At 34.1% G+C, this 24,832-nt stretch overlaps 1 protein-coding gene across 8 annotated transcripts in view; it reads left to right on the top strand.

The window, feature by feature from the left end:
* Lcorl (ligand dependent nuclear receptor corepressor like) overlaps positions 1 to 24,832 on the top strand; it is a 103,214-nt gene that overhangs the window by 62,261 nt on the left and 16,121 nt on the right. The window contains exons 5-8 of one of the 8 annotated variants that reach the window (XM_042674761.1): positions 1,116 to 1,367; positions 8,343 to 8,436; positions 16,246 to 21,035; positions 23,439 to 23,651. In XM_042674761.1, the coding sequence (XP_042530695.1) occupies positions 1,116 to 1,367; positions 8,343 to 8,436; positions 16,246 to 21,035; positions 23,439 to 23,491 (5,189 nt within the window). In that variant the 3' untranslated portion in view covers positions 23,492 to 23,651. Of the gene's footprint in view, positions 1 to 1,115; positions 1,368 to 8,342; positions 8,437 to 9,753; positions 13,902 to 16,245; positions 21,036 to 23,438; positions 23,652 to 24,832 lie in introns of those variants that run through there. The other 7 variants (XM_042674762.1, XM_042674763.1, XM_042674764.1 and 4 more) reach the window with 7 other exon arrangements.

Here is a 24,832-nt window from a genome sequence, read left to right as displayed (position 1 = left end):
TATTTTTTGGAGTGAGGCAGTCTCTTACAGTGCTGATCTTGGACAGTCCTCCTACCAATGTGCCTTCCATGTAGCTGAGGCTGCAGGTATGAACTACAGTGACTGGCTTATTTGATGAGATGGCAATCTCCAACTTTTTTCCTGGACTAGTCTTAAAGCATGCTCTTTCTAATCTCTACCTCCTGAGCACATGAGATTACAGCCAGTAATCCAACCAGTGAACATCTCTTAATTTTATCACTCTGTGGATAGCCAGGGAATTTTTTAACCAATTGTAACCTGATAACTTTAATTTTAAATATTCCTTTGTCTTCTTTTTACATTTTAGAAGAAACCAGTGAGCATTTTCTGGGTTTTGCTTAGAAATTTCTATGAATACATTACTCAATTTATTAGACATATTTTCTACTTTACAACTTACTCAAAACCTTTACCATTGCATAATGAATATATACTCTTTGCTTGAATTCACAATCATACTTATCTAATTGTCCTACAAATTTCCACCCCTCAGCCTCAAAGAGAATGAGTGTTCCGTTAACAGATTCGTTTTCACTAAGACTAACTTCAAAGTTCACTGCCTCTTTGTAAAATCACACACATATTTTAGATTTTATTATCATTAGCATTTTGCTAACATGTAAATATTATTTACATTTAGGCATATAACAAACTATGTCCAAAATTTAGCAGCTGTAGCCAGAAACTTATTATTTCACATTTTCTCTGAGTCACAAATCTGAGAGTGGCTTAGCTCAATGGTTTTGGCTTACAGTTCATTAAAATGCTATTATCCAAGGGTCAACTGGGATTGTAGTCTTCTTAGATTCAAAGTTCTGAAAATAATTTGTTCTGCTGCTGTATCTTTTTATCTGTATTTCTTTTACCTATATTTTGTTTGGACAGAGAAAGATTATTTGTAAGAAATGAGTGAATATGTTACTGTTAGGAAAATACTATTATAAAACTAGAACTACAGGATGTCTGTTTCTAAGTCATTGGCGGCTGTTGAGTAACACTAGAAGACTTCTAGTATCATTAAATTGTAATCAAAATAAGTTTAAGTTGTGATACTTTTATTTCTTTTTTAATGATTATATTTATTTCTTCTCTAGATCTTCCTCAGAACTGTGATCCTAACATTCCCCTAGTTGCTCAGGAATTAATGAAAAAGATGATACGTCAGTTTGCAATTGAGTACATTTCAAAAAGTGGTAAAATCCAAGAGAATAGAAATGGTTCAATTGGACCAAGTCTCATATGTAAAAGTATCCAAATGAATCAAGCAGAAAACTCCCTTCAGGAAGAGCAGGAAGGCCCCTTAGACCTCACTGTGAATCGAATGCAAGAACAAAATACTCAGCAAGGTAAGAATTTTTTTGCATGTGTAATATGTAATTTTGTTTTAATATATTTAATCACATTAATCATAGTTTTATATTCATAGGTAATTTATCTTAGAACTAACATTAATTTACTTACATGATAAATTAGAAATGAAGATTTATACTTTGTGTTTACAAAAAAGAAAAATTGAGTTATTCTCATTTCTTTTACAGTATAATATATGATGAAACAATCATAATAAGTAAGTTAAAACTAAAGAATCCAAGTAGAGATGTTTATGAGAAGGTTTTTTACAGTAATCCTCTAAAAACAACTAAGTACTTGATCTTCAGTTTTTGATCTTAAGTGATTAATGGAAATTATTAAATTCCTCTGTTTATGATGTAACCCAGTAAGGAAGAAAATTAGTACATGTGATAAGTGTATATAATTGTGTCATTAATTATTTCAGGACAATTTTTCAGAAGTCTGAATGATAATTAGGTCATGTTGGACTTAATATGACAGTTTATTAGAAAGACAATCATGATTTCATAGGATCAAGATAAGAAGGGCTTTAAAAAAAAGTATGGGGAAGATACCAAATAAGGGTTGTTTCTGGACACTGAGAATAAATAGCTCTTAGTAACATTAGGCAACATGTCAATCCTTAAAGCCATTAAAAAAAAAAAAAAAAAAAAAGTATTAAGTATTCTGATAGTGCTAGCTCTGCTCCAAGCTCAAAAGAAGAGTTCACAATCATCAGTGTTTGAAGAAGATAATATTTTCAGCATTTAGATATTGAAATAATTTCCTCTTGTCTGTTTCCTAATTTTACATTCATGAGTTTATCCTAACATATTAGGGTGATAATAGGTTATAAGAGAAATATTATCAAAGGTAACTGTGATAAAAGATTTAAGGAAAAAGTATCAGAACATAAAATTCTGGACATTGAATAATAGAGGATTTCAGGTTTTTTGCTTTTGACCCATACTTTTTGCATTCTGTATCTTATCCTCTTTTAGGAAAGCAATTGAGAATTCTAAACAGAGTTTAATCTGTGTGATAGCCTTGTCAAGACTTCCATTCCCTCTTCAAGTAACTACCTATCAAAACTTTAATTTCAGCCGGGCACCCAGGGCTCATACCTGTAATCCAAACTACTCAGGAGGCTGAGAACCGAGGATCTTGGTTTGGAGCCAGCCCATGCTGGAAAGTCTGTGAGACTTTTGTCTCCAATAACTTACAATAAACTACCCCAATAAAACACTGGAAATGGCGCTGTGGATCAAGTGTTATTCACTAGCCCTGAGCACAAAGAAACTCAAGAACAGTACCCAGGCCCTCAATTCAAGCCCAAGGACTGGCAAAAAACAAACAAACAAAAAAAAACAACTTTAATTTACTCATTTGTAAGTTGTCTATAATAATAATGAACCTATAGAACAACATGAGAAATTCATGAGTTACTTTCTCTGAATGGTCCAGTGATTAGAATTAGGATTACTTGCTAGAGGGTAGAAGGAATCAAATTTCAGGTCACTGTGAGAAACATTTTGACCAGATATTTCTTTCAGTGGAGGAGTAACATTTCCCCTGATTACTTCATTGGATGGATACAAAAACATTGGATAACTGCTCAGGATAAATGATGTTCTAAAAGTAGATTTCCTTTCCTTAGCTTCTTTGATTCTATGAACTTAAGTGACAGGACAGCTTTAAATATTAATGTAGGAAACATTAATGTAAAAATTTTAATTACATTAATATTCCAGGCAAAGCACATAAAGATGTGGAATATCCTAGGGAGAGAAAGAGTACTGATGATTGTTATATAAATAGTCTTGACAACTTTATTGTGGGTGACTTTGTGTCATATGTGATTTCAGTATTCTTCAGGATACAAACCATTTTGCCAAGTATGATTTGTAGTACAGAAGAAAAGGGAAAATAGTGATGAAGTTTTAAAAAAGAAAAAGTAGACTGTATTCTTCTGCTTCCTTCCTCTCTCCTCCTTTCTTCTCTATCCCCCCTTCTCTTCTTCTCTTTCATAGTATTTTAGCTCAGGAACTTACGCATGCTGAGCAAGTGCTCTACCATTGAGTTAAACCCCCAGCTTCAGATTTTATTTGATAAAACAATGTCTTCATGTTATGTATTAATAGATTCTCGTATTGCCTACTTACATACAAAAAAAGGAAAACGTGGAGCACATAAGTTTGTTGCAATTGTATGTAGATGTGTGTCCGTTACTCATTGAAACACATCATATATACTTCTGTTTGTACAGACTAAATATTTTCTTTTTTTTTTAGAGTAAATCTTTTAAGGTTGAAATAAAGATGTTATGAACTATTTTTAAATGTCTTGGTAATCATAGTGAATTCAGTGAAATACATACTTGGGAACAATTTCATTAGTAATGATAGAAGGTATAAATCCATATTTAATATAGATTTCTTAAAACAACATTTTAGCTGGGTCTTGTACCTGTAATCCTAGCTTCTTAGGAAGGTGAAATCTGAAAATTGTAGTTCGAAGCCAGCTTGGTCCAAATGTCTATAAGACTTTTATCTCTAATTAAGCAACAAAAAGCAGAAAGTATATATGACTCAAGTAGTAGAGCACCAAACTTGAACAAAAAAGCCAAATAAGAGTGTGAGGCCCTGATTTTGAGCCCCATTACCAGAACAAACAAACAAATAAATAAATAAAATTTCCTGGCCCATGGGCTGGGAAGATGGCTCAGTGGTAGAGCACTTGCCTTGCATGCATGAGGCCCTGGGTTCGATTCCTCAGCACCACATAAGCAAAAAGAAAAAAGCCGAAAGTAGCACTGTGGCTCAAGCGGTAGAGTGCTAGCTTTGAGCTGAAGAGCTGAGGGACAGCGCCCATGCCGAGAGTTCAGGCCCCACAACCGGACCCAAAAAAAAAAAAAAATTTCCTGGCCTGATTTTACTGCCCTTACTTCATGGTATATTTAATTAAAATCCTATGTCTTTGCAGGGGGAAGTTATTGGCTAGGGCATAATACAATTCATGCTATTTCCTCTGTAAATTCTTTTCTTTTTTTTTTTCTTTTTCTTTTTTTTTCATGCCAGTCCTGGGACTTGAAGTCAGGGTCTGGGCACTATCCCAGAGCTTTTTACTAAAGGCTAGTGTTCTACCACTTGAACCACAGCTCCTCTTCCGGCTTTTTGGGTGATTAATTGGATAGGAGAGTCTCAGACTTTTCTGCCCAGGCTGGCTTCAAACTGTGATCCTTAGATCTCAGCCTCCTCCAGAGTAGTTAGGATTACAGGCATGAGCCATCAGTGCCTGGTTTGTCTATAATTTCTTAATAGTCCTTATTTAAGTAGGTTTTCAATTTGTGAGTTACTTTATTTGAATTAGATAACAATAGATAACTCTAATACATGATCATGCTTTAGTTCATTTGCTGGTGCTGTAAAAGAATATAAGAAACAAATTTATTTCTTCAAATTCTGAAGACTTAGAGGTCCAAAGATGAAAAGCCTCTATGTTGCTATGTAAACATAAAATATTTACATTCATGTAATATTCTAGGCACAACACTTAAATAGTGAACAACTAGACATAAAAAAGAATAATGATAGTTGTTGTAACTATTGGTTACTACCATAAAGCAACAAATAATGCCTATTTTATGCAGAGTATTTCACCAAATAGAGTAAAAAGAAAAGTTGATATAGTCTTCATACCAGAAGATGAAAAAGGAACAATTATACAAAAACCAAGTATAAACTTCTAAACAGATATCAGCAAGTTGAATGCAGTGTAATATAATAACATAATAACATAAATATCTAATAAGCATTTGAGGGGCTGGGGGTTTAGCCCAGCTGAAGGGCACCCGCCCGGCACACGCACAAGGCCCTGGGTTCGGTCCTCAGCCCTGGAAAACAAACAAACAAAAAAAACAAATAAGCATTTGAAAAAAGTATGATTTTTCCAAGCTAAAGGAAATATATATTTTCATGATACAAATGCAGAAAAATAGTTCCTATAAAGGCTGACATATTATGATTTTTAAAAATACAAATGCTTTCAAATGAAGAATAGATGAGCACTTTTAGTACCCTGAACATGGTAACGTAATGATTTAAAGCAAAATCACACAAGGTAAAGATACATATAGCCACCAATTTTAAATATTTTATAAGACATCTTTACTTAATTATCCAATTAGAAAATTTAATTTTAAAAACATGATATCAGCAGGAAAAACATTAAAAACACATAAGAATGAAACTACTAAATTGTATAAGATCTCATAGAGTATTTTGAAGGACCTAGAATAATATTTCCAAAGTAACTGATTATACTATAAATGAAAGAGAAGACTGAAAATTGTTTAAACTTCATTGTATTACAAATTCCTTGTCTGGCCAAAATTCCAATAGGATTTATTGTTCTCAATGGCTTATTAATCTTAAACCTTTACAAAAAGTCTTAAAGTGCCAAGAAGAAATCTTGTAGTGAAGGATTTGCTTCATCAACTGTGAAGTCTTACAAGATAAAACAGTAAAACCATGATGTTTTTGACTAGCATATAAATTAATAAAGGCAATTAATAAGCTCAGAGCCTGTTGAGGCCCACACCTATAATCCTAGCTACTCAGGGGGCTGAGATCTAGGATCTCAGGAAAAGATCAAGGATCACCAGGAATGTTCATGAGACTCTTACCTTCAGTTAACCACCAGAAAACTGAAATGGAGCTGTGACTCAAGTGGTAGAGTGCTAGCCTTGAGTGAAAAATGTCAGAGACAATGCCCTAGCCTTTAGTTCATGTCACAGGAGTGGCGCGTGTGCGCGCGCACGCGCACGCACACACATACACACACAAGCAAAAAAAAAAGAAACCCAGAAATTCCTCATATATTGCTGGAATCTTGGTAACAAAGAAAAGCTGTCATTGTAAATATTATAGAGGAAGTCTTATCAATACTTGGTTCCAGGACAAGAGACAGTGATCTTAATTTCAGTCTTCTATATGTAGGTGTCCAGTTTTCCTAACATTTGATACCTTTGTCAAAAAATCAGCTTGCTAGATATATGTGCTTACTTCTGGGTCTTCTGTTCCATTGGTCTGTATGTCTGTTGTATGTGCCAGTCTTGTGCTGTTTTTGTTACTGGGCCTCTGAAGTATAGTTTGAAGTCAGGCATAAATAATGGTAAGTAGACAATTGAAATACATTATGTCTATTGGTGAAGGTGGCATAAGGAACTCCCACTGCATAATGGTGGAGGAGACAGGAAGAAGAGTTATAAAGTCACTGAAAAGAATGAAATGAAAGATTCCTCTACCTCTCATACAAATGTCAGCAAGCATTCAGTTAACAAAACAAAACTGTGATCAATGAGAAAGCCACAACTTAGGAGAAAAAGTCTGACAGTTCTAAAAAGGTGCTTTATCTATTCTTGATGAAAAGACACTTAAACAACTTCCTGCCCAGGCATAGTGGCTCAAGCCTGTAATCCTTTCCACTTCAGGAGATCTGGGGAGTTTGTGGTTTCAGGCAGTCTGAAAATAGAAGTCCCCAAGACTCCCTCTCAACCAGTAGCTAGGTCATTCGAAGCTGGGGCGGGGTGGGGGTGAAGGGGGCACCAGGGGCAAGTTGGAGAGGGGAACACATTGGCTAAGTGAAATACAAATAGGAGGATCAAATTCCAAGTCTACATAGAGTGAGACCCTGTCTTAGAAAGGGGCTGGAGAAAGCCCAGGCCCTGAGATGAAATCCTACCACTGTAGCAATGAAGAAAAAGAGAAGAACAACTTGCCCAGACTCTTGCCCAACACTAGGTTCTTTTATTCTGTGGTATGATGTAACTTTATCTTGGTTGACATGAAGTACTTAGGGAGAGGACACTTTGACAGTCAGATATAAACATATTTTATATTTCTTCCATCTGCAATAATATTTTAGATAATATTGCTGTAAATATTTGTAGAAATGATTATATCTCTAAGACCTCAAGGCTTCATTTTCTCATGCCAACCTTTAGGAAAAGCTTTAGAACCCTAAATTCCAGGATCCAGTCCCTGCCCTCTCTATCCAGTCCCATATCTGTCTTTGCTTTTATGCTATGTTTTCCTTTTTTTTTCAGTTTCTTGAATGAGCCTCTGACACTGATACATTTTGGTTCTTCTGTAGAAGTTTCCTTCTGCACTAATGAATTTCTTTCTAAATAAATCTTGATTTTTTTTCCTTCAGATGCCATTTTATTTCCTCAGGAAAGCTTTCCCCATGCGTCCCAAATTAAACATGTAAAGGCACCTGTGTGCATGTATGTGCTCACTTCCACACACCTAGGTACTTGCTTCCACATTCTCATGTGCTTTGTCTCATTTGATTACTTTTCTTCATTTTTTTTTGGATTAAGTTTTTCCCCTTCATTTCATTTATCTGTAGTTGCTAAGGTTATAGTTTCCCAAAAATTTTAAATTTTGACTTAACAGTTAAGGAATAAAAAATTTAGAGTATTTCAAGTAGTCGACATTGTATACTTGACTAGCTTTAAATTTTTATAATGATTAGTAGAAAATAAGTTATGCAGAGTCAATAATTTGCTTAAAATATGTATAACCACATATTGCTGATTCTAATAAATACTAACTGTTCAGTTCTCTTACCATAACATTTTCTAATCTGTTTTGTTGAGCTTAACATCTCCCACAACTTCCCAAAACATTATCTGGGCAGCTTTGAATGATGGGAGAAGTGAAAAGACTTGATTTTATACCATCTAATCTGCTTGTTTCTTCAAGTCACTCAACAGTGACACCTCCTCCTCTGCCCTTTTATTTTTCCTATGTAGTGCCTTCCCAGTCATGTCCTGGTGCTGAAACCAAGATGAGTAGGTAATGGCTACATATCAAATGCAAGTGTCAAGTTTAGATTATCAGTAGATCAGTAAAATATGAAGTGATAAAATGTAAGGATTGCCTTTGTTACAAATATAAAGTTTTTTCTCTTACAAAAATTTATAGGGGATGGAGTGTTAGATCTCTCTACCAAGAAAACCAGCATAAAATCTGAAGAGTCATCCATATGTGATCCTTCTTCTGAAAATTCAATGGCTGGGTAAGCAATATCTAGGAAATATTAATATTGAATATTAACATCAAATTATCTCTGCAGAGAACTCTTAATACTATTCTGATTAGTACTGACATACTTAGTTTTCCTCCAGAAGTTTTGTCACTCATAAGTGTGTCTTCTCATACCTTTCATTTGTCCTTTCTCTTTTCTTTTTTATTCTTTCTGTTAAAGAAAAGTTATCAGAACAATCACCAAACTTTAGTTCATGTTACTAAAATGAACTACCAACTTAATCATAGAATACAAACTTAAGAAGCAGGACAAGTAAGAGAACTTTAAATACTCAAGGCAATTGTAAGGGAAATATTTAATTTCAATTCTTTAATTTTCTTAAACGATGAACGAATTCTAAAAGTGCTGTACTTACTAATTCCTTAAAACTACCTTGTAGTGTTTACATGCTCTTCATTGTGCTTTAGATGTGGTGTGGCAAGCGACTTAATATATATGATAATCACCACAAAAAGTCCTTTCTATTTTGAAATCTGTCCTTTAATTTAATAAATAATTACTAGTGAAATGCTGTTCTGTTGGATTTTTTAATTTTTTTGTAACTTTTGCATCTTCACATTAACCAACTACATAGAAAGCTTTTTTTGGTCACACTTCAAACTAAAACATGCAGTGTTATTTGTTTCAACTGAGCCTATAATAAACATTAATAGGTATAGTATGCTTTCTATTGGAGATACTGAAAAGTACAAAGATAAAATTGAAATAGAAATCACTTTTACCAAATCTAAAATGAAATTATTTTACTAGAAAACCATTTGTTTCATATTTTACATTTTTAACTAGAGGAAACTTAGTCTTGTGGAACTATGGAATGTTTGTGTTTGGAAATATTCTTGCTGTTAAAAATTTCCTTTACATGGGTTGACTCTTTTATTACTTGTTTAGTGGTAACGTCACATTTCTACTAACAAAAACTCCTTTAGGATTTGGGTTTTTTTTATAATGGAACTCTTAATTGTACAATAAAAATTTATAAGTGTTGCTCTGCAAGCATCTTTCAAAGGAATAGCAACATCATGAGAATATTTTTACCAATACTGAGTTAGGATTTTATGTTCTTGGAAGGTCTGCCCATTGAGGCCACTGTATCGTTGACACATTGTCCTACCGGGGCTGTAGCGTTTGCTTTGATAAGGAGTAACTACTACATCTCAGAGACTTAAAGTGTTAAGCAGTGATGTTACCTAAGCAAGGAGTATAATAAAGGAGTGGACCCTCCCCTTCCATAGCTGTGTGAGAGTCTCTCATGCATCAGTTTACCATCGTTTCATTCCATCCATCCAGGAGACTACACAGAAACAGAGAGGACTATGTGGAAAGAAGTGCTGAGTTTGCAGATGGTTTGCTCTCAAAAGCTTTGAAAGACATTCAGTCTGGAGCACTGGACATAAATAAAGCAGGCATACTTTATGGCATACCTCAAAAAACTTTACTTCTCCACTTAGAAGCCTTACCAGCAGGGAAGCCTGCATCTTTTAAAAACAAAACTCGTGATTTCAATGATAGTTACTCATATAAAGACAGTAAAGAAACGTGTGCAGTGCTGCAAAAGGTAGCCTTGTGGGCAAGAGCTCAAGCAGAGCGCACAGAAAAAAGTAAACTCAATCACCTTGAAACCTCAGAATTAAAATTCCCATCAGCTTCCAGTTACCTCCATCAGTTAACTCTACAGAAAATGGTTACTCAGTTTAAAGAAAAAAATGAAAGCCTTCAGTATGAAACTTCAAATCCTACTGTACAGTTAAAAATTCCTCAACTACGAGTCAGTTCTGTTTCAAAATCACAACCTGATGGTTCTGGTCTGCTGGATGTTATGTATCAAGTTTCCAAAACCTCTTCAGTCCTAGAAGGATCGGCTCTCCAAAAACTGAAAAATATACTCCCTAAACAGAGCAAAATAGAATGTTCTGGGCCTGTAACTCATTCAAGTGTTGATTCTTACTTTCTACATGGGGACCTCTCTCCTTTGTGTCTTAATTCTAAAAACGGAACGGTAGATGGAGCCTCTGAAAACACTGAAGACGGACTGGATCGAAAAGATAGTAAGCAGCCCAGGAAAAAACGTGGCCGCTATCGGCAGTATGATCACGAAATAATGGAAGAGGCTATTGCAATGGTGATGAGTGGAAAAATGAGTGTTTCCAAAGCACAAGGAATTTATGGGGTACCTCACAGCACTTTAGAATACAAGGTAAAAGAAAGATCTGGAACACTGAAGACTCCTCCGAAGAAGAAACTACGATTACCAGACACTGGGTTATATAATATGACAGATTCAGGGACTGGCAGCTGCAAAACCAGCAGCAAGCCTGTGTAGATTACTTGTTAGGAAATTGTTCGTGTGTGTGTGTGTGTGTGTGTGTGTGTGTGTGTGTGTGTATGTGTGTGGTGTGTGTGTATGTGTGTTTGAGTGTGTGTGTGTGTGCCAGTGTGTATTTGTGTCTACATACACACATGTGAGAATTACAAATGCTCACTCTGACAGGAAACATGAAATTTTACAGTTCAAAAACCACTTACATGCCTTTTGAAAAAAGTTTTATTCAGGGTTTTCACTGTGGACAGAATTATATAGTTGCTTAATTCTGATAGTTTGTATTTAATCCTTGTATAAATAGGTGAAAAAGATTCAGGTTTTCTTTAGTAGTCAATAGCATAAAGCGTGGGAAAACAAGCAATTGTCAAGTTAAACATTTTTTATTGGTGAAAGAACATTCTAGCCATTCAGTTGAACCATCTTATAATGAATATGGTATTAGTTGTGAACATTTTTACATTACATACTTGGTATGTGTGTAAATATGTCAAATCAATCAAAGTTTAAATAGCGATCTCCATACTAAGAAAAATTATTTACAGTATTAATACACTACAGTGCATTCTATGAAATACGAAATGCACGCCAGTGCATCCACCCGGAAAAGAAAGAAAACCTTAAAGGATATGTATAATGAAATTTAATATTTATCATTTAATAGTTGATTTAGCAGGAAGTTGGGGTTTATAAGGTATATACTTTTAAAAAAAACTGACATAGTTTAACCCCAGCAGCTATAGAATTCTTTAATATAAGATGGAATACTAAAAACAAAACATAATTTAAATTTAATTATTAAAATAATTTAATTTTGTTTTCCATTTAAAAAATAAGCTAATATGTAAGGTTAGAAAAGAAAGTTGGAATGCAACTTAGAGCATGTTTATAATGTGCACAGAAAAAAGCTTGAGAATGATCATTTTGGTTTAAATGTGCTGGTTAGTTGATGTTATGACTACTTTAAATTTTAAGGATTGTGACACACTCCTTTTATTGAAAAACCTCAGTGTAACTTTAATATATTTGCTGCTGTGACATTTCAAAACATTTTCAGTTTATCAAAATGAATTACAGATTTCATTTTGGTGGGCGATACATTATCACTTTGCTAATAACCAAATTTGCAGTTTGTTCAGGGTCTTGATAGATTTACAGATGTTTAACACTGAAGCTGTTTTGAACTTTCAGTAATGTAAACTCTACTAATTGGGTAGTTAGAAGCTGGGCAGTGCATTTTAACTTTTACTAGACTCGTAAGAGACCAGTAATTTTTATATAGCAGTTTTAAAATATGGGTCAGAGTATTCATGTTGGATATATGGAGTATGCAGTTTTAGCAGTAAAGGTTATAAAGCACGTGCCTCCATTTAAGGAATGAGGATTTGCTTTATTGCTGAACATTCTCTGAGTGCCCCTTTTCTCTTAAAATTCAGGTTCTGATAAGTTTTCTAAGCCAGTTTTTCTAAGTACAAAAGGAATTCTTACAGCTGAATTTAAAAATAAGTGTACCTTCTCAAATACTTGTGTTTCTACACTTGTGTTTGTGTGTATTTATTAATCACGTACACATGTACTATTAAAGAGATTTTCAACTATTATTTTTAAAACTGCGTACACATATTTAAAGAAACTGAAGAGTGAGAAATACACAACCAAGCAACCAGGTAGTTATTTGGTCTCTGAGATCTATCTTCAGCTGTGAGTGTTACCTGCATACTACAGTATGAATCCTCTTGCTCTTTTTCTCCCCCAAGAAAATATACATAATAGATTACAGAACAGCAGGTGTCAGGGTCATCTTAGTTTTTAAAGAATTAAGCCATACTTTGTGAGGGTCAGAACTTGGATTATTTAATATATTTTCTCCTCCCTCTCCCATTGAAAAAGTTAAAGTAAATGTTTCAGAACAATTTTATTGACTTCTTTATACAGAATTTTACTTGCAAAACATTGGGGGCTCGAATGCATTACATATTTATATTGTATTGAGCTTTTTTATTCCTCACACTATATTTACATTAATAAATTGATTGAGAAGTTTATAGTAAAGGGAAACTTAAAGAACACTTTTATATCATTTAAAAGATGACCTGACCAAAAACTTTACAGGATTCATAAATCAGGGATCATTTTGCTATTGACTTCACAGTGATCAGTAGTTTTATAGGTAATATTATAGTTAATTTGCAGCATTTTAGTACTTGTATTATTTATTTTTGGTCAGAAATAGTAAATTAAAATATTTTTTGATAGTTTATAGGTAATGATCAACCCATAACTTTTAAAAGAAACAAAATGTTTCTATTATTGCGTTAACTTTTTGATTACACAAACTGGTAAAGGCAGGGAAATTTATGGGTTCCCCTTCTCCCCAGTGGTTCTATTAAGATGCTCTTTATGTTACATTTTCAAAGTACTTTATGAATTTAGTTACCAGTTACTTCTTAATTGACAATTTTCTGAAAAATCCAGTTTCAGCAGACTTTTAATGAAGGTGAAAGCAACCCTTATGTGCTTTCTACTTATTTGAATGTTCCTCAAGTATTTTATATTTAAAATAAAAAAGAAGGAAAAGAAAAACAGTGCCTCTGTTTTTAGAAAACTACTGCTCAGTAAAGTTGTTTAAACCATTTCTGGTAGCTAATGACAATTTTATATTAAATTGTATACTAACTTTAGTGAGACTGATTTTTTTAGTTGTTTACAGTACAAATACTTGTATTTGTTTTTTAATTGCAGTATTTCCATTGTCGCAGTAATTTAGTAAAACTCTGTGGCTGCCTTGATTTTGACAGATTTTGTTAATATAAACTGATTGTTAGGCAATTAGTTATATTTATGCATAAATCAATTGCACTATAATTCATGAATTATTTATTACAATATTTTCTAATGAATTCTTGTATCTGTCTTGTGTTGTAAATGTACTGTAATTCTGTTCCTATTTTGTGTTGTTATATATCTAAATCTGATTGTATGAATTTTAATTGTTCAGTTAACGTGTTTCTAGGTTGTAATTTGTAGTAAAGCACTTCAATGCTTTTGCACTTAAATTTACAACACTGTTGGTGTGTGATTGATTTACTCATTCAGTAAAAGAAAAAATGGAAAAGGATTATACTTGACTACACTGAGTCCTTTGATTCCTTCAAGAAAGGAGTTTGATTAAAATTAGTATAAAACTTGACTTTCTAAGAAAGATTTGGATAAGAAGGCTTATAATGGAAAATGATAGTAACATACAAAAAAGATACTTGGGTTTGTAAGTCAAACAGGAAAGGATTAGGAAAAATAATATTAAGAATGAATATGGAATCTGAAAAATACAAGTTTAGGATCTTTTTATATTTGGAATTTTTTTATTCACATTTTCTTTGAGATTCTAACACACAAGAACTAAGGAAAAGAAAATTTGAAGTAAAAAATAAGTACACTGTAAGATGCTATATTAAGTTAGCCATCCACTGTGATATGACATATGTAGTCTCAATATTCAGTTAATACCTATTTTAAGCAATGGGAATTATTTGGGAATTAGTGGTGATTGTGGAAGTTTTGAAATTCCATCATTAGAAAGAATAAATAGGATAGGGTAATATTTCCTCCAGGCAGGGATAGGTTTGCTAGGAATGTCAGAAAAATATAATAATGGTTTTCATAATCTTACCAGTTTAATCAAGCTGAAATGATAACACTTCATACTTATTTTCTGTTGTAACAGGACTCATTTGATTATTTGTTTTTAGAATTGATCTCAGTACCTTATAAATGCTAAGCACACACCTACCTATTATCTATCTATACATGATATAATTAACAAAAACTATCTTTGGACTTGTTAGGAACTATTTTGAAAAAATACTAATCCTTAAACTACAGTACAACATATTTTTCTTTACAAAAAAAAGTGAATTCTCTTTTTATTGAGTAGGCCTTAATTACCGCTTTAAAAACCGTTGAAGTACATCTGTCACAATATTTGGTGGGGTTTTTTTGCAAAAATTATAAATTTGTTGGAAAAAGTGTAATTTTATCTTAATTTCCTCTTCTCGTTGCTTCCTGCATATATTTTCTGATAACTTAATCCTGTGTGTACACTCCCAACAATTACAAAATTAATTTCAAGAATGCTGTCAGGAAGGAGAAGAGGACAATGGGCACATATGCCTTCATCTGTCCAGAGTCAGTCCTGGACTTAGAGCTGCCTTAGATTTTACAGCTCTTTTCACTTTGGTTCTTCTTTGTCTGATACATTCAAATCACAATCGACTCGTTTTTCCCAGATAAACTTTAGTTAATACATTTACATTTTGCTTTAGTATTTTTATCACTTAACATAAATTTTACAAACCATAAATGAAATAATACATAATATTTGAATAGATTATACCAATTTAAGAATCCAAATAAAAATAATTCCACTTGTTTTAAAAAAAAAACCTTAAATTTTCAATATAATGAACATAGTAATCCTATATTTAAAGAAAATACATTCTTCAATATATTTGCAGTCCATAGTATATCCCAATTCCAACATTGAATAAAATTCTATGTCAGAAACTATAAATGGCAAATATAACAAATTAGAGAAAGGCGATTTTCATGTACAGTTTGGTGATATGTTTAATTAAAATGGATACTTTTCTGAAACAGAATTCTTTTAATATATTTTATTCTTCTTGCTGCTGTTGAATTAAAAAATTGCAGACTTCTATATGGGTTGATAAGCTATCCTGGGTCTCAGAGTTAGATGTATGTTAGCTTCTATAGTAGGGCACTTTCCATCACTTGAAATTTAATAATTAGGTAAGTAATGCCTTTAGCTTTCCTATAATCACATTAGTATTTAAAATAAATTAAAACAGGTTTTTAAATAGCTTTCATTTTTTAATTTTCTTACTAGGCTAAAATACCTGCAGCTTAATCTCAGGAAAGATATTCTATTATCTGTATAAACTCTAAATTCTTAATTTTTCCTTCTAACTATGCAAAGCTCTCTTATTAATGATTTTATTTTCATTACTTTGAAAAATATTTTAAATAAAAATAAAATATTACCCTACCTCTTATTTTCCTTATTTGCACTAACATGGACCTATGATTGTCTGAGTAGCATACAAAATATTGCTTTACAAAAATGTGAGCAGAAGCACTTTCCATTAAATATTTAATATCTCCAAAATTTTTTATTTATAATATGGAAATATATGTAATTATCAGCATTTATATTGCAAAAATAGGGCTTTGTTTTTAAGTCAGGTATCTTGTCATTGTAGATTATTATAAGTGCTTCTTTATAATTTTGTGAAAAAAAATAATCAAGATGTTGTTATTGCAGCTCTATAGGAGTCAGAAATCCAGCCATACCAAGATAACGTGTTCAAACGCTTGTCAAAATTATAGCTCCTTATCATGGTATTTTTACTGTAATTCATTTTTTGTTTGATTTTTATTTTTAGTTCAACTGTTGATGCAAAATCAGAGGAAGCTACTAAAATGGAAAAAGGAAAATCAGCGTTAAGCAAAGTTTTGGAATCTTTGTGCAGACATCATCAGCAACAAGTGCTGGCTATGTTGAAATTTCTAGTCCAAGAGCAGAGTGCTGCTTCCCTTTGCTGTTGTAATGCGTCATGCGCTGTTTCTTCAGAATCTCAAAAGCCCCTATTTGAAGATGATTTACATGGTCTGTTCTGTAGTTGTGAATATAGACTGGCAGAAAGTGGGGGTTTACAAAATGAAAAGCAAACCTCTGGCTTAGTGCCTCTGCCAGCCTGTATTAAAGAATTACATTGCTTATCTTGCCAAACTGTAACTATTGAGCACATTAAGACAGTCATGAATAGAGGAATTTCAAACAGTCATCATTCACACAGGTACTGTTCTGGACTGTTACCAAACATTCACTCTACAAAATCAGCCTCTCATAGTCCTCTTTCATCAAGAGAGGTATATGATCGTCCAGCCAGTCTTAAAGATGTTTGTAGATCTCGAAGTCCCTCACCCCCACCGTTATCACCTGTACAGACTGAAGGATTTGAAAAGTTGAAAGATGTCATCTCAGAGCTGTCAGCCTTAGAAAATAGCAAACTTGAAGCAAACACTAACCAGCCTCCATCTCTAACACCAGCAGAAATAAGCAGTAATAAGGGTCATCATGAAGGCAAAACTCTTAAAGCTAATACATCTGATTCTGTCTTCATGGAACCCAGCAGTAATTATACTATAAACCATGAAAAAGGTGAAACTGCTGTAATTTTTCAAGACTTAATGGATCGCATTAATGAAAAATTAAAATCAATAGAAACCACAGATGTAGCAAACCTTGTAAAGTTATCAAACAGTGATTATAATACAGATAATGATTTGAAATTGAGAGACTTAATAACATCTCTCTTGCATAATGCAAAGGCTAGTGATTATAGTTTTATGGAATTACTAAACCAACATGATAAAAAGGTAGAAAATAAAATCATTCAGACAAGATTTCGAAAGCGTCAACAGACCTTATTTGCAATGCACAACTCTCCTGATTCACCCATGATCAGGAGACAGTCTTTACAGATAAAAAGAGAACTTGCGAGTTTAGATGAAAATTTTACAAGGAAAAGGTACAGTGAAAAAAATTCAAGAAAACTGTTACGTAATAGTGAGATATTTTCCTCAAATAAAGAACTCCATCATTGTCAAGAGACTTCTTTCCAGAATTCTCAAAGTTTTCAAGATAAAAATCTTGCAGGAACATTGTTTTCCCCAAATAATTCTGTACAGTCATTGCAAGAGCCTCTTCATAGTTTGGAAACTAACCTTGCTTGTGATGAATTTTCAGAAAACTTTAAAACAACTTCACTTGAGAAAAGGAGCATAGGAAAATCACAAGAGAAATCAAGAACTGGAAGAAAAACTTTGCATAATAAGAGTGAGAATCCAAAACTAGAGAACACTCAAACACCTTTGAAAAATGATGCTTCTGGACTTCTGAGCAGAACTAAAAGAAATATTGTACCTCCAGGGTGGTATTCTATATATGTAACAAATAATTACATTTCTAAAAAATCCCTTAAGGCCAAAAGAGTATCAGAATCCAGACAGAATAAAGATCCAATAAAAAATATTCAAATTGAAAGCTCACAAAATATAGACCTTAGCAAAATTGCAATGAGTTCCAATTTGCAAGTTCTTGTGGAGCGTTTGGAAGATACAATAAATATGGCCCATAGATCTTGGAACAGTCAGCCATTATCAGAAGGATTTAAAGCACCCAAGAAACTGATAGAAATTGATGGTAAAGACAAACATGCTGGAAGAAATATGGCTCTTACTTTAAGTAGAATGATACACAAAGAACAAAGCTTATCAAAGTCTGCGTTAGCATCTGGTAATATGAAAAGTCACCGGATGCCTACAGTGGATGTGAATAACAAAAGATTAGATCATCTGAAACAGGCAGCTGTTGTAGGGTCAGGTAGCATGACTCCCAGTATGGAAAGTACACCAATGAAATGCGCAAATATTGAAACTTTTCCTTTTTCTAACTATTCCAGTCCTATCAAACTCATGTTTTTATCTGAGATTAAAAGTAGCGAAGGAATCAAATACACTTTAACTTCAGTTGGTACTTCAAGATGGAATACTGATCTTCCTCTTGAAAAACGCTCAAGCCATCATGTAACTGGAAGAAAAACAGAAGTGAGTGAAGTCAGGCCAAATGTCGACTCTGAACATTGCAATTCCACTCATGATATGGACACTCTTCAAAGAGAATTAAACAAATGTAGTTGTGCGAAAGAAACTGCAGAGTCATCTGCAATGTTTACAGATTGTTTAAATAATGATAAGCCACAAGAGGAACCGAAGGACAATTCAAGTGGTGCTGTTGATTCATCTTTTAAAAGGAAACCAGGCAGACCTAAAAAAATAGGTCCCCAAATTGTGAAACAGATTAAAAGGCCAATTGGAAGACCACCCAAACCAAAAACTGATCAAAAAGATGTCACCATTTGCCAGAATGAGCCATTTAATGCTGGAAGAAGCCCAGACTCTCTCTTGTCCGAAGTAAAAGAAGGTGTTTATAAAAAAACGATTACAGTAACTGTTATTTATGGAAGGTCAAGAAGAACTAAAAGACATGTTTCTGAAGGAAGCGTAAACACGAACAATATTATGTCATTGAGCAATAATGTTTCGGATTTCCCCCTTGTCTCCAGTAGTCTCAGCATTGTGCCTGGACACAGAAAGGACTCAGGTGAAGGAGCAAGCACAATGTCAGGCTTCACCACTGGAAGTGAGACCTTAGAATCTGGCTTTGATTATGTTAGGCCTATCAAAGACAAACCTATAATACCCCAGACTTCTAAGATCATTATTCGACCAAATCAGAAGCCGTTGGCAATAATTAGGAAGCCTGGTAGACCTGCAAAAGTAAAAATCTCAGGCATATCAGTGACTATTAGTAGCATTTCACCTCAGGAAAGAGAAGTAAGTATTAGCAGCTGCTTACCTCCCTTAGAGCAGGAGAATATGTTAGGAAAATACCTATCTGAAGAAAAGTGTGACCAGCATTGCAATAAGGTGGATAAAACAAGACACACTGAAGTGGACACAGCTAAAAATGAATCAAAATGTCTAGTTAATGCAGTACCTTTGAGACATTCTGTTAGAGATAGAAAACCATCTCTGCACTTCTTACATTCATTAGCATCTCCTAGGTCACTTACCTATAGAAATTCTCTGCTTCATAAGTCATATAAATTCCACTTGCAGAAGGGCAAAAGGCAAAAGAAAAAACACAGGCAGTCAAGAATAAAAATAGCTTCAAAAGATACTCCAGGAACTAGACATTCAAGGAATGCAAAAAGGTGTTCAGAAGATAACAAATTAGTACCTGTTTCTGAAGTTTCCTTGGACCCTATAATTTCATCAAACTCTTTACTCCGATGGTGGGCTACTTCTACTTCAAATGACTCTTTACTAGAAGAATTAAATAATAGATTTGAGCAAATAACAAATGCGTGGGTCCAAGTGAATGGAGATGAAGCTGGGAACGTTGCTCACAAAACAGGATATGTTGAAAAGGATCATTTCAAAATAGCTAACCCTTTGCAAACTTGTCTTTTAGAACTAGAAGTTTCACCTGTAAAAATGCTTTTTCAGAAAAAATATGATTTGAATGAACTCTGTACGTGGTTTATGCAAACAACAGAAACACAGTCTCTTTCACTTGTTAGAAAGGCAAATGCTCGAAACCCTTTGGAAGTAATAAATACCAAGGGAATAAAATTAAGAACCAAATACTGTGATTTTAATAACAGCCCCTTCAGGAAGCACTTTAAAAAATTTGCCCTCTCTTCTCCTTCAAAATCAGTGGGGAAGTTACATATACTGCATAAGATGGTTAGCTCTCCACTTCTAAATGTAAAAAGTAATTTAACACTCACTAGATTGAGAAGGACTGAGTTGAAAAGGTTGCGCCATGAAAGATGGAGAAGAGAGGGAAAAGCACCCACCCATGAAACAGCTGACTGGAACTCTAGGAGGAGAAACTTCAGATTTTCCTGCCAGAACCAGTTTTTGGAGAAGACTAGAGAGAGAACACATGCTGACATTCCATTTTGTGGAAAATGCACAGTAGATCACCAGTGTATTTTACCACCTCCTGAGAGCAAGGATAACTTTTTGCAAGACATGGTGGCAATGCCTGACTTGAAAACACATGCTGGTTTACAGAATAAATTTAAGTCTGAAGCAAAAGAGAAAGGAACAAATGCCATCCAGAAAGATTTCGTATGTCCCAATAATTGGAGATCAAAAACCTTACGAGACTGTAGAATATTTTTGAGGAAAATTAACTGTCTTGAGCATAGAAATACTTTTAAGCTAAATACAGTCATTTGCTCTCCTGAATCTGTTGGCGGTGGAAGTAGTCAGCAGACACATAGAGAAGAATCACAGCGTTTTACCCTAAGATCTCATTCTGCCAGGCAAAATGTTCTTGAAAAGCAAACTAAAGAAACAGAAAATGCTCAAGCAAATAGGCCTTCAACTGATAAAGTTGCTGAAGAACTTGGCAATAATCAATTAAGTAACTGTGCTAACCTTGACAGGAATCCTTCTGATAGTTCAGAAGTGCTTAGCAAATTGAACAAAAGAAAAAGACCACCATGGAAGACCACAGAAATGTCAACAAAAAGACATAAACGGCAATCTTGCAACAGTGGACAAATGGCAAACTATATTTCAAAATCCCATGTAGGTAAGTTTTTCTCTACTTAATTGTAAAGTTTCATTGTAGGTGCCTTGAGTAAAGTAGGAAAAGATAGAAAAATAACAGTTGATTCAGTTTTAATTTATTTCTAAAATACTTGGACAAGTTAATTTCTTGGCACCTAGTATGAAACTCATGAGATTAGGTGCTGCTAAATGTATCAGCTAGTGTACTCCTCCTCCTCTTAATATGTCTAGGATTTTGAGCACATAAAACTACAGTAGAGATATTAGAAAGCTTCTTTAAAATCTATCATGAATATAAATTAATAGATCTATTAATTAATAGATCTAATATAAAATCAGAAAGCAGTTTGACTCATAAATATGATTATGTACCTAAAAATTTACTACACTACAGGCTAATATGTATTCTCTCAATAAGTAACAACGTTTAGATCCCATATGAAGAAGTCAAGGCTGTCCGAATAGAATGGTAAACTCTATAACATAAGAATACTAGGATACCAGTCTGCTCCCCCACCAAATTGTTTATACTATTTGGTATGCTTTGGAACTTACTTTAAGACTGCTTATTTAAACACAGTAGAATAACAAGATTTCCTCAGTAAGCAATCAGTAGTTTCATTTTTTCTTCCATATCAAATGCTAATAAGTTCATTTTTACAGACATGAAGGTGAGAATACCCTTTTATTTTTTTAATTGTCGGTCGTGGGGCCTGAACTCTGGGCCTGGGCACAGTGCCTCAAGGCGAGCACTCTACCACTGGAGCCACAGCGCCACTTCCAGCTTTTTCTGCTTATGTGGTGCTAAGGAATTGAACCCAGGGCCTCATGCATGTAAGGCAAGCACTCTACCACTGAGCCACCTTCCCAGCCCCGAGAATACCTTTTTATAACAAAGCAAGGGAGAGTGAGTCATGGTTTGGATCATGCAAGATTGGAAATGCGAAAAGAAACCACTTAATAATGATGTGCTTCATTGGGTCATACTGACATGACGTCAGCCCAGGATGATTGTTACCCTCAGAATCTGGAAGGACATGGTATGAGCACGGGGGCGGCCAGTGTACCACTTTCTTCACTGCTTATTTCATGGGTACTGACCGCACAGGAGATTCACACAGAGTGCTTCCTGTTTACTAGTGACTTGGAAATGCAGGGACATTTATCATATGGATTCATTCTTTTACACTGTATGTCTTAGGGTATTTTGGGGGGAGATTGGTGGTGTTGGCTTTTGTTACCCTTTTTTCCCCCTTGGTAGTACTAGGGCTTGAATTCAAGGCCTTGCACTTGATAGACAAGCATTTTGCCACTTGAGCCACACTTCCAGCTCCACTTTTTTTTCTGGCTTGTTTCTCAGCTAGTATCTCACTAACATTTTTTTTCCTGGTCTCAAACTCTGATCCTCCCCTATCTATCTCCCAAGTAGCTGGAATTACAGGTCTGAGCTACCGTGTCCAGTACTAACCTTCTAAAAATGTGCCTAAAAGCTAAAGTAGGTTCTTATATTAAAATATTTCAAGCAGTGATTAAATTCTACAACTTTATTAGGTAAAGACTTGATGGTCCCACAAAAACAGTTCTTATGAATAATTTCAGAATACCTAATCAATAATAATAAGCATGTAATTATTAAAATTTCAAATGTCTAACATGAAATGATTAAAAACTTTGAAGGAAGTCAAAGTAGAATCTCCATTATGAAAGATGATTAAGACCAGAAAGAATAACCTTTGTTTATTTAGTAGATAGCTGAAAACATCATTATAACATATACTGTGTTGGGGAATTAAAAGGGCAAGAACCTAACCTAATAGTAATATTTACCAAAAAATATGCATATGTATTTTTATGAGGAATAAAATGTAAAGTTTCATTTTTAATTCTCTGTACCATCCTCATTTCATGTGGTTACAGTTTATTAAAGGTAATTTGCATTCATTCATTTTACAACAGAACCGTATTTTATCCTTTCAGCAACATAACCATTGTATTTTCCTATGCATCAAATATAAGGTTAATTGTACTATGATTCCTTACCACTAACTATGAGATCATCCTAAAAACGAAAGATGGAAGAGATCTATTCATTTGTCAAATTAGTGTTAAAATCCTTTTAGGGTATTGGAAAAAAAAATGTTAGCCTCATATGAAAGGTTGCTTTCCCTCTTTGTCCTTTTTTAAATTACTAGTACTGTTTCCTGTTCTGCTTAAACTATTACTTATCTTTAACTGATAACTTTCCTTCTTTGTTTTTTAACATTCTTTTTTTAATCAATCAACCAAGACATTATTCTTATACAGATGTATTTATAGTGACGTGTTATTTTTATCTGGCTTTTAAATGTTTGCTTCCAGTGTTTTGGTTTGTTTGTTTTTTCCTTTTTCTTTTCTCATTTTTCTCATTTTTCTTTTTGCTGTTTAGGAAATGACACTAAAACTCATGATTATCCTTGTGTGTGTTTTTCTTCTTCATAGACTAGTGACTGAAGACTTGAGAGACTTAATAGGACTTTTCTAGAAAAATTTGTATGACTATAAGAATTTTGGAATATTTGTATTAGAAATATTATTTCTATCATGAATGTCTGATTTTGTACATTTTGATGTTAATTATCTAAATACAGTTTAATACCGATGGGTTTTAAAGTTTTATACTTTACCACATTTGAACTGCTTCGAATTAAGTATGCACATGGAAAGAGAAGGAGATTATCTCCTGTGGGATAATGCATGCCTATAATATAAATTCACAAAGTTCCCTTTCCATCTAATTGAGAAAACAGGATCTTTTAACATTTATTTCGTCAATAACTAGAGTGTGATGTGCACCTCGAGGAGGATATTATGTGTCTTAGGAATCGAGCCAAAGTCATGGTGTTTGAACATGTACAGTTGCCAATCGAGCCAAAGTCATGGTGTTTGAACATGTACAGTTGCCATCCCATGGGCTAGGAAAATGAAACGTGGTGTGGCCAGAAAGCGGGGAAGGAAGTGTAGGACAGAGCCTGAGCCCAAATGTATCTTCACTTGTCATGTGTAAGCTGAGACTTGAAGGATGCCCAAATATTAGAACTGAGCACAGCAGTATATCACACAGCACATTATATGGGGAAAAATAAGGGCAATAAAAGAAAGTAAATTTATTCCCAACACTGAGTAATTTCATTGAGGTATAAAATAGAAATCATAGAGCATGGATTTGGCAGGTTGGGAGGGGAAAATGATAACTGATAAAGCTACTAAAGAAAATGTAGAGCAAATTGTGAGGGCAGAATATCAGCTAAAGAAGAAAAAATGTTTGAAGTCTCAATTTAGCAGTAAGTAATGGAAATGAAGAGGGTTAGCCAAACCCTAAGAAGCAGATCAGTGTCTTAGAGTATGGGAAGAGTACAGGATAATATGAAGGTTCTGCCTTGAACTTTTAGAGAGATCAACATTCACTGACATAGACACACTCTGGTAGCCAGTGGAATATCCAAGAGAAGATCTTTAGGGAGCTGATAGGTCATGTGTGTTGCTCAGAAATGAGGCCTGAGTGGAGATGGAGTTTGAGGCAGCAAATGAAGCACAAAGAGTGGAAGACATTAACTTAGTGTAAGACTGAAAGAGCTCAGGATCTCAGATCTCCAAAGACACAGAGGCAGAAAAATTGTGCACAGAAAGAGACTGTTGATAGTAGTCCAGTGACGAGGCTTGGGCTCACGGTCATATGCTGGAACCCCACTGCAGGAGGATGGCTGCAGTTTGAGGCCAGCCCAACACAAGTTAACAAGACTCACAAATAAGCATGGTGGTGCATGCCTATCTCCAGGAGCT

Source organism: Dipodomys spectabilis, unplaced genomic scaffold (assembly GCF_019054845.1).
Source record: "Dipodomys spectabilis isolate Male_0828 unplaced genomic scaffold, ASM1905484v1 ptg000021l, whole genome shotgun sequence".
In the NCBI taxonomy this organism is placed as follows: domain Eukaryota; kingdom Metazoa; phylum Chordata; class Mammalia; order Rodentia; family Heteromyidae; genus Dipodomys; species Dipodomys spectabilis.
Note: the sequence above shows the minus strand (reverse complement) of the source record. Positions and strands in the feature narration are given on the sequence as shown.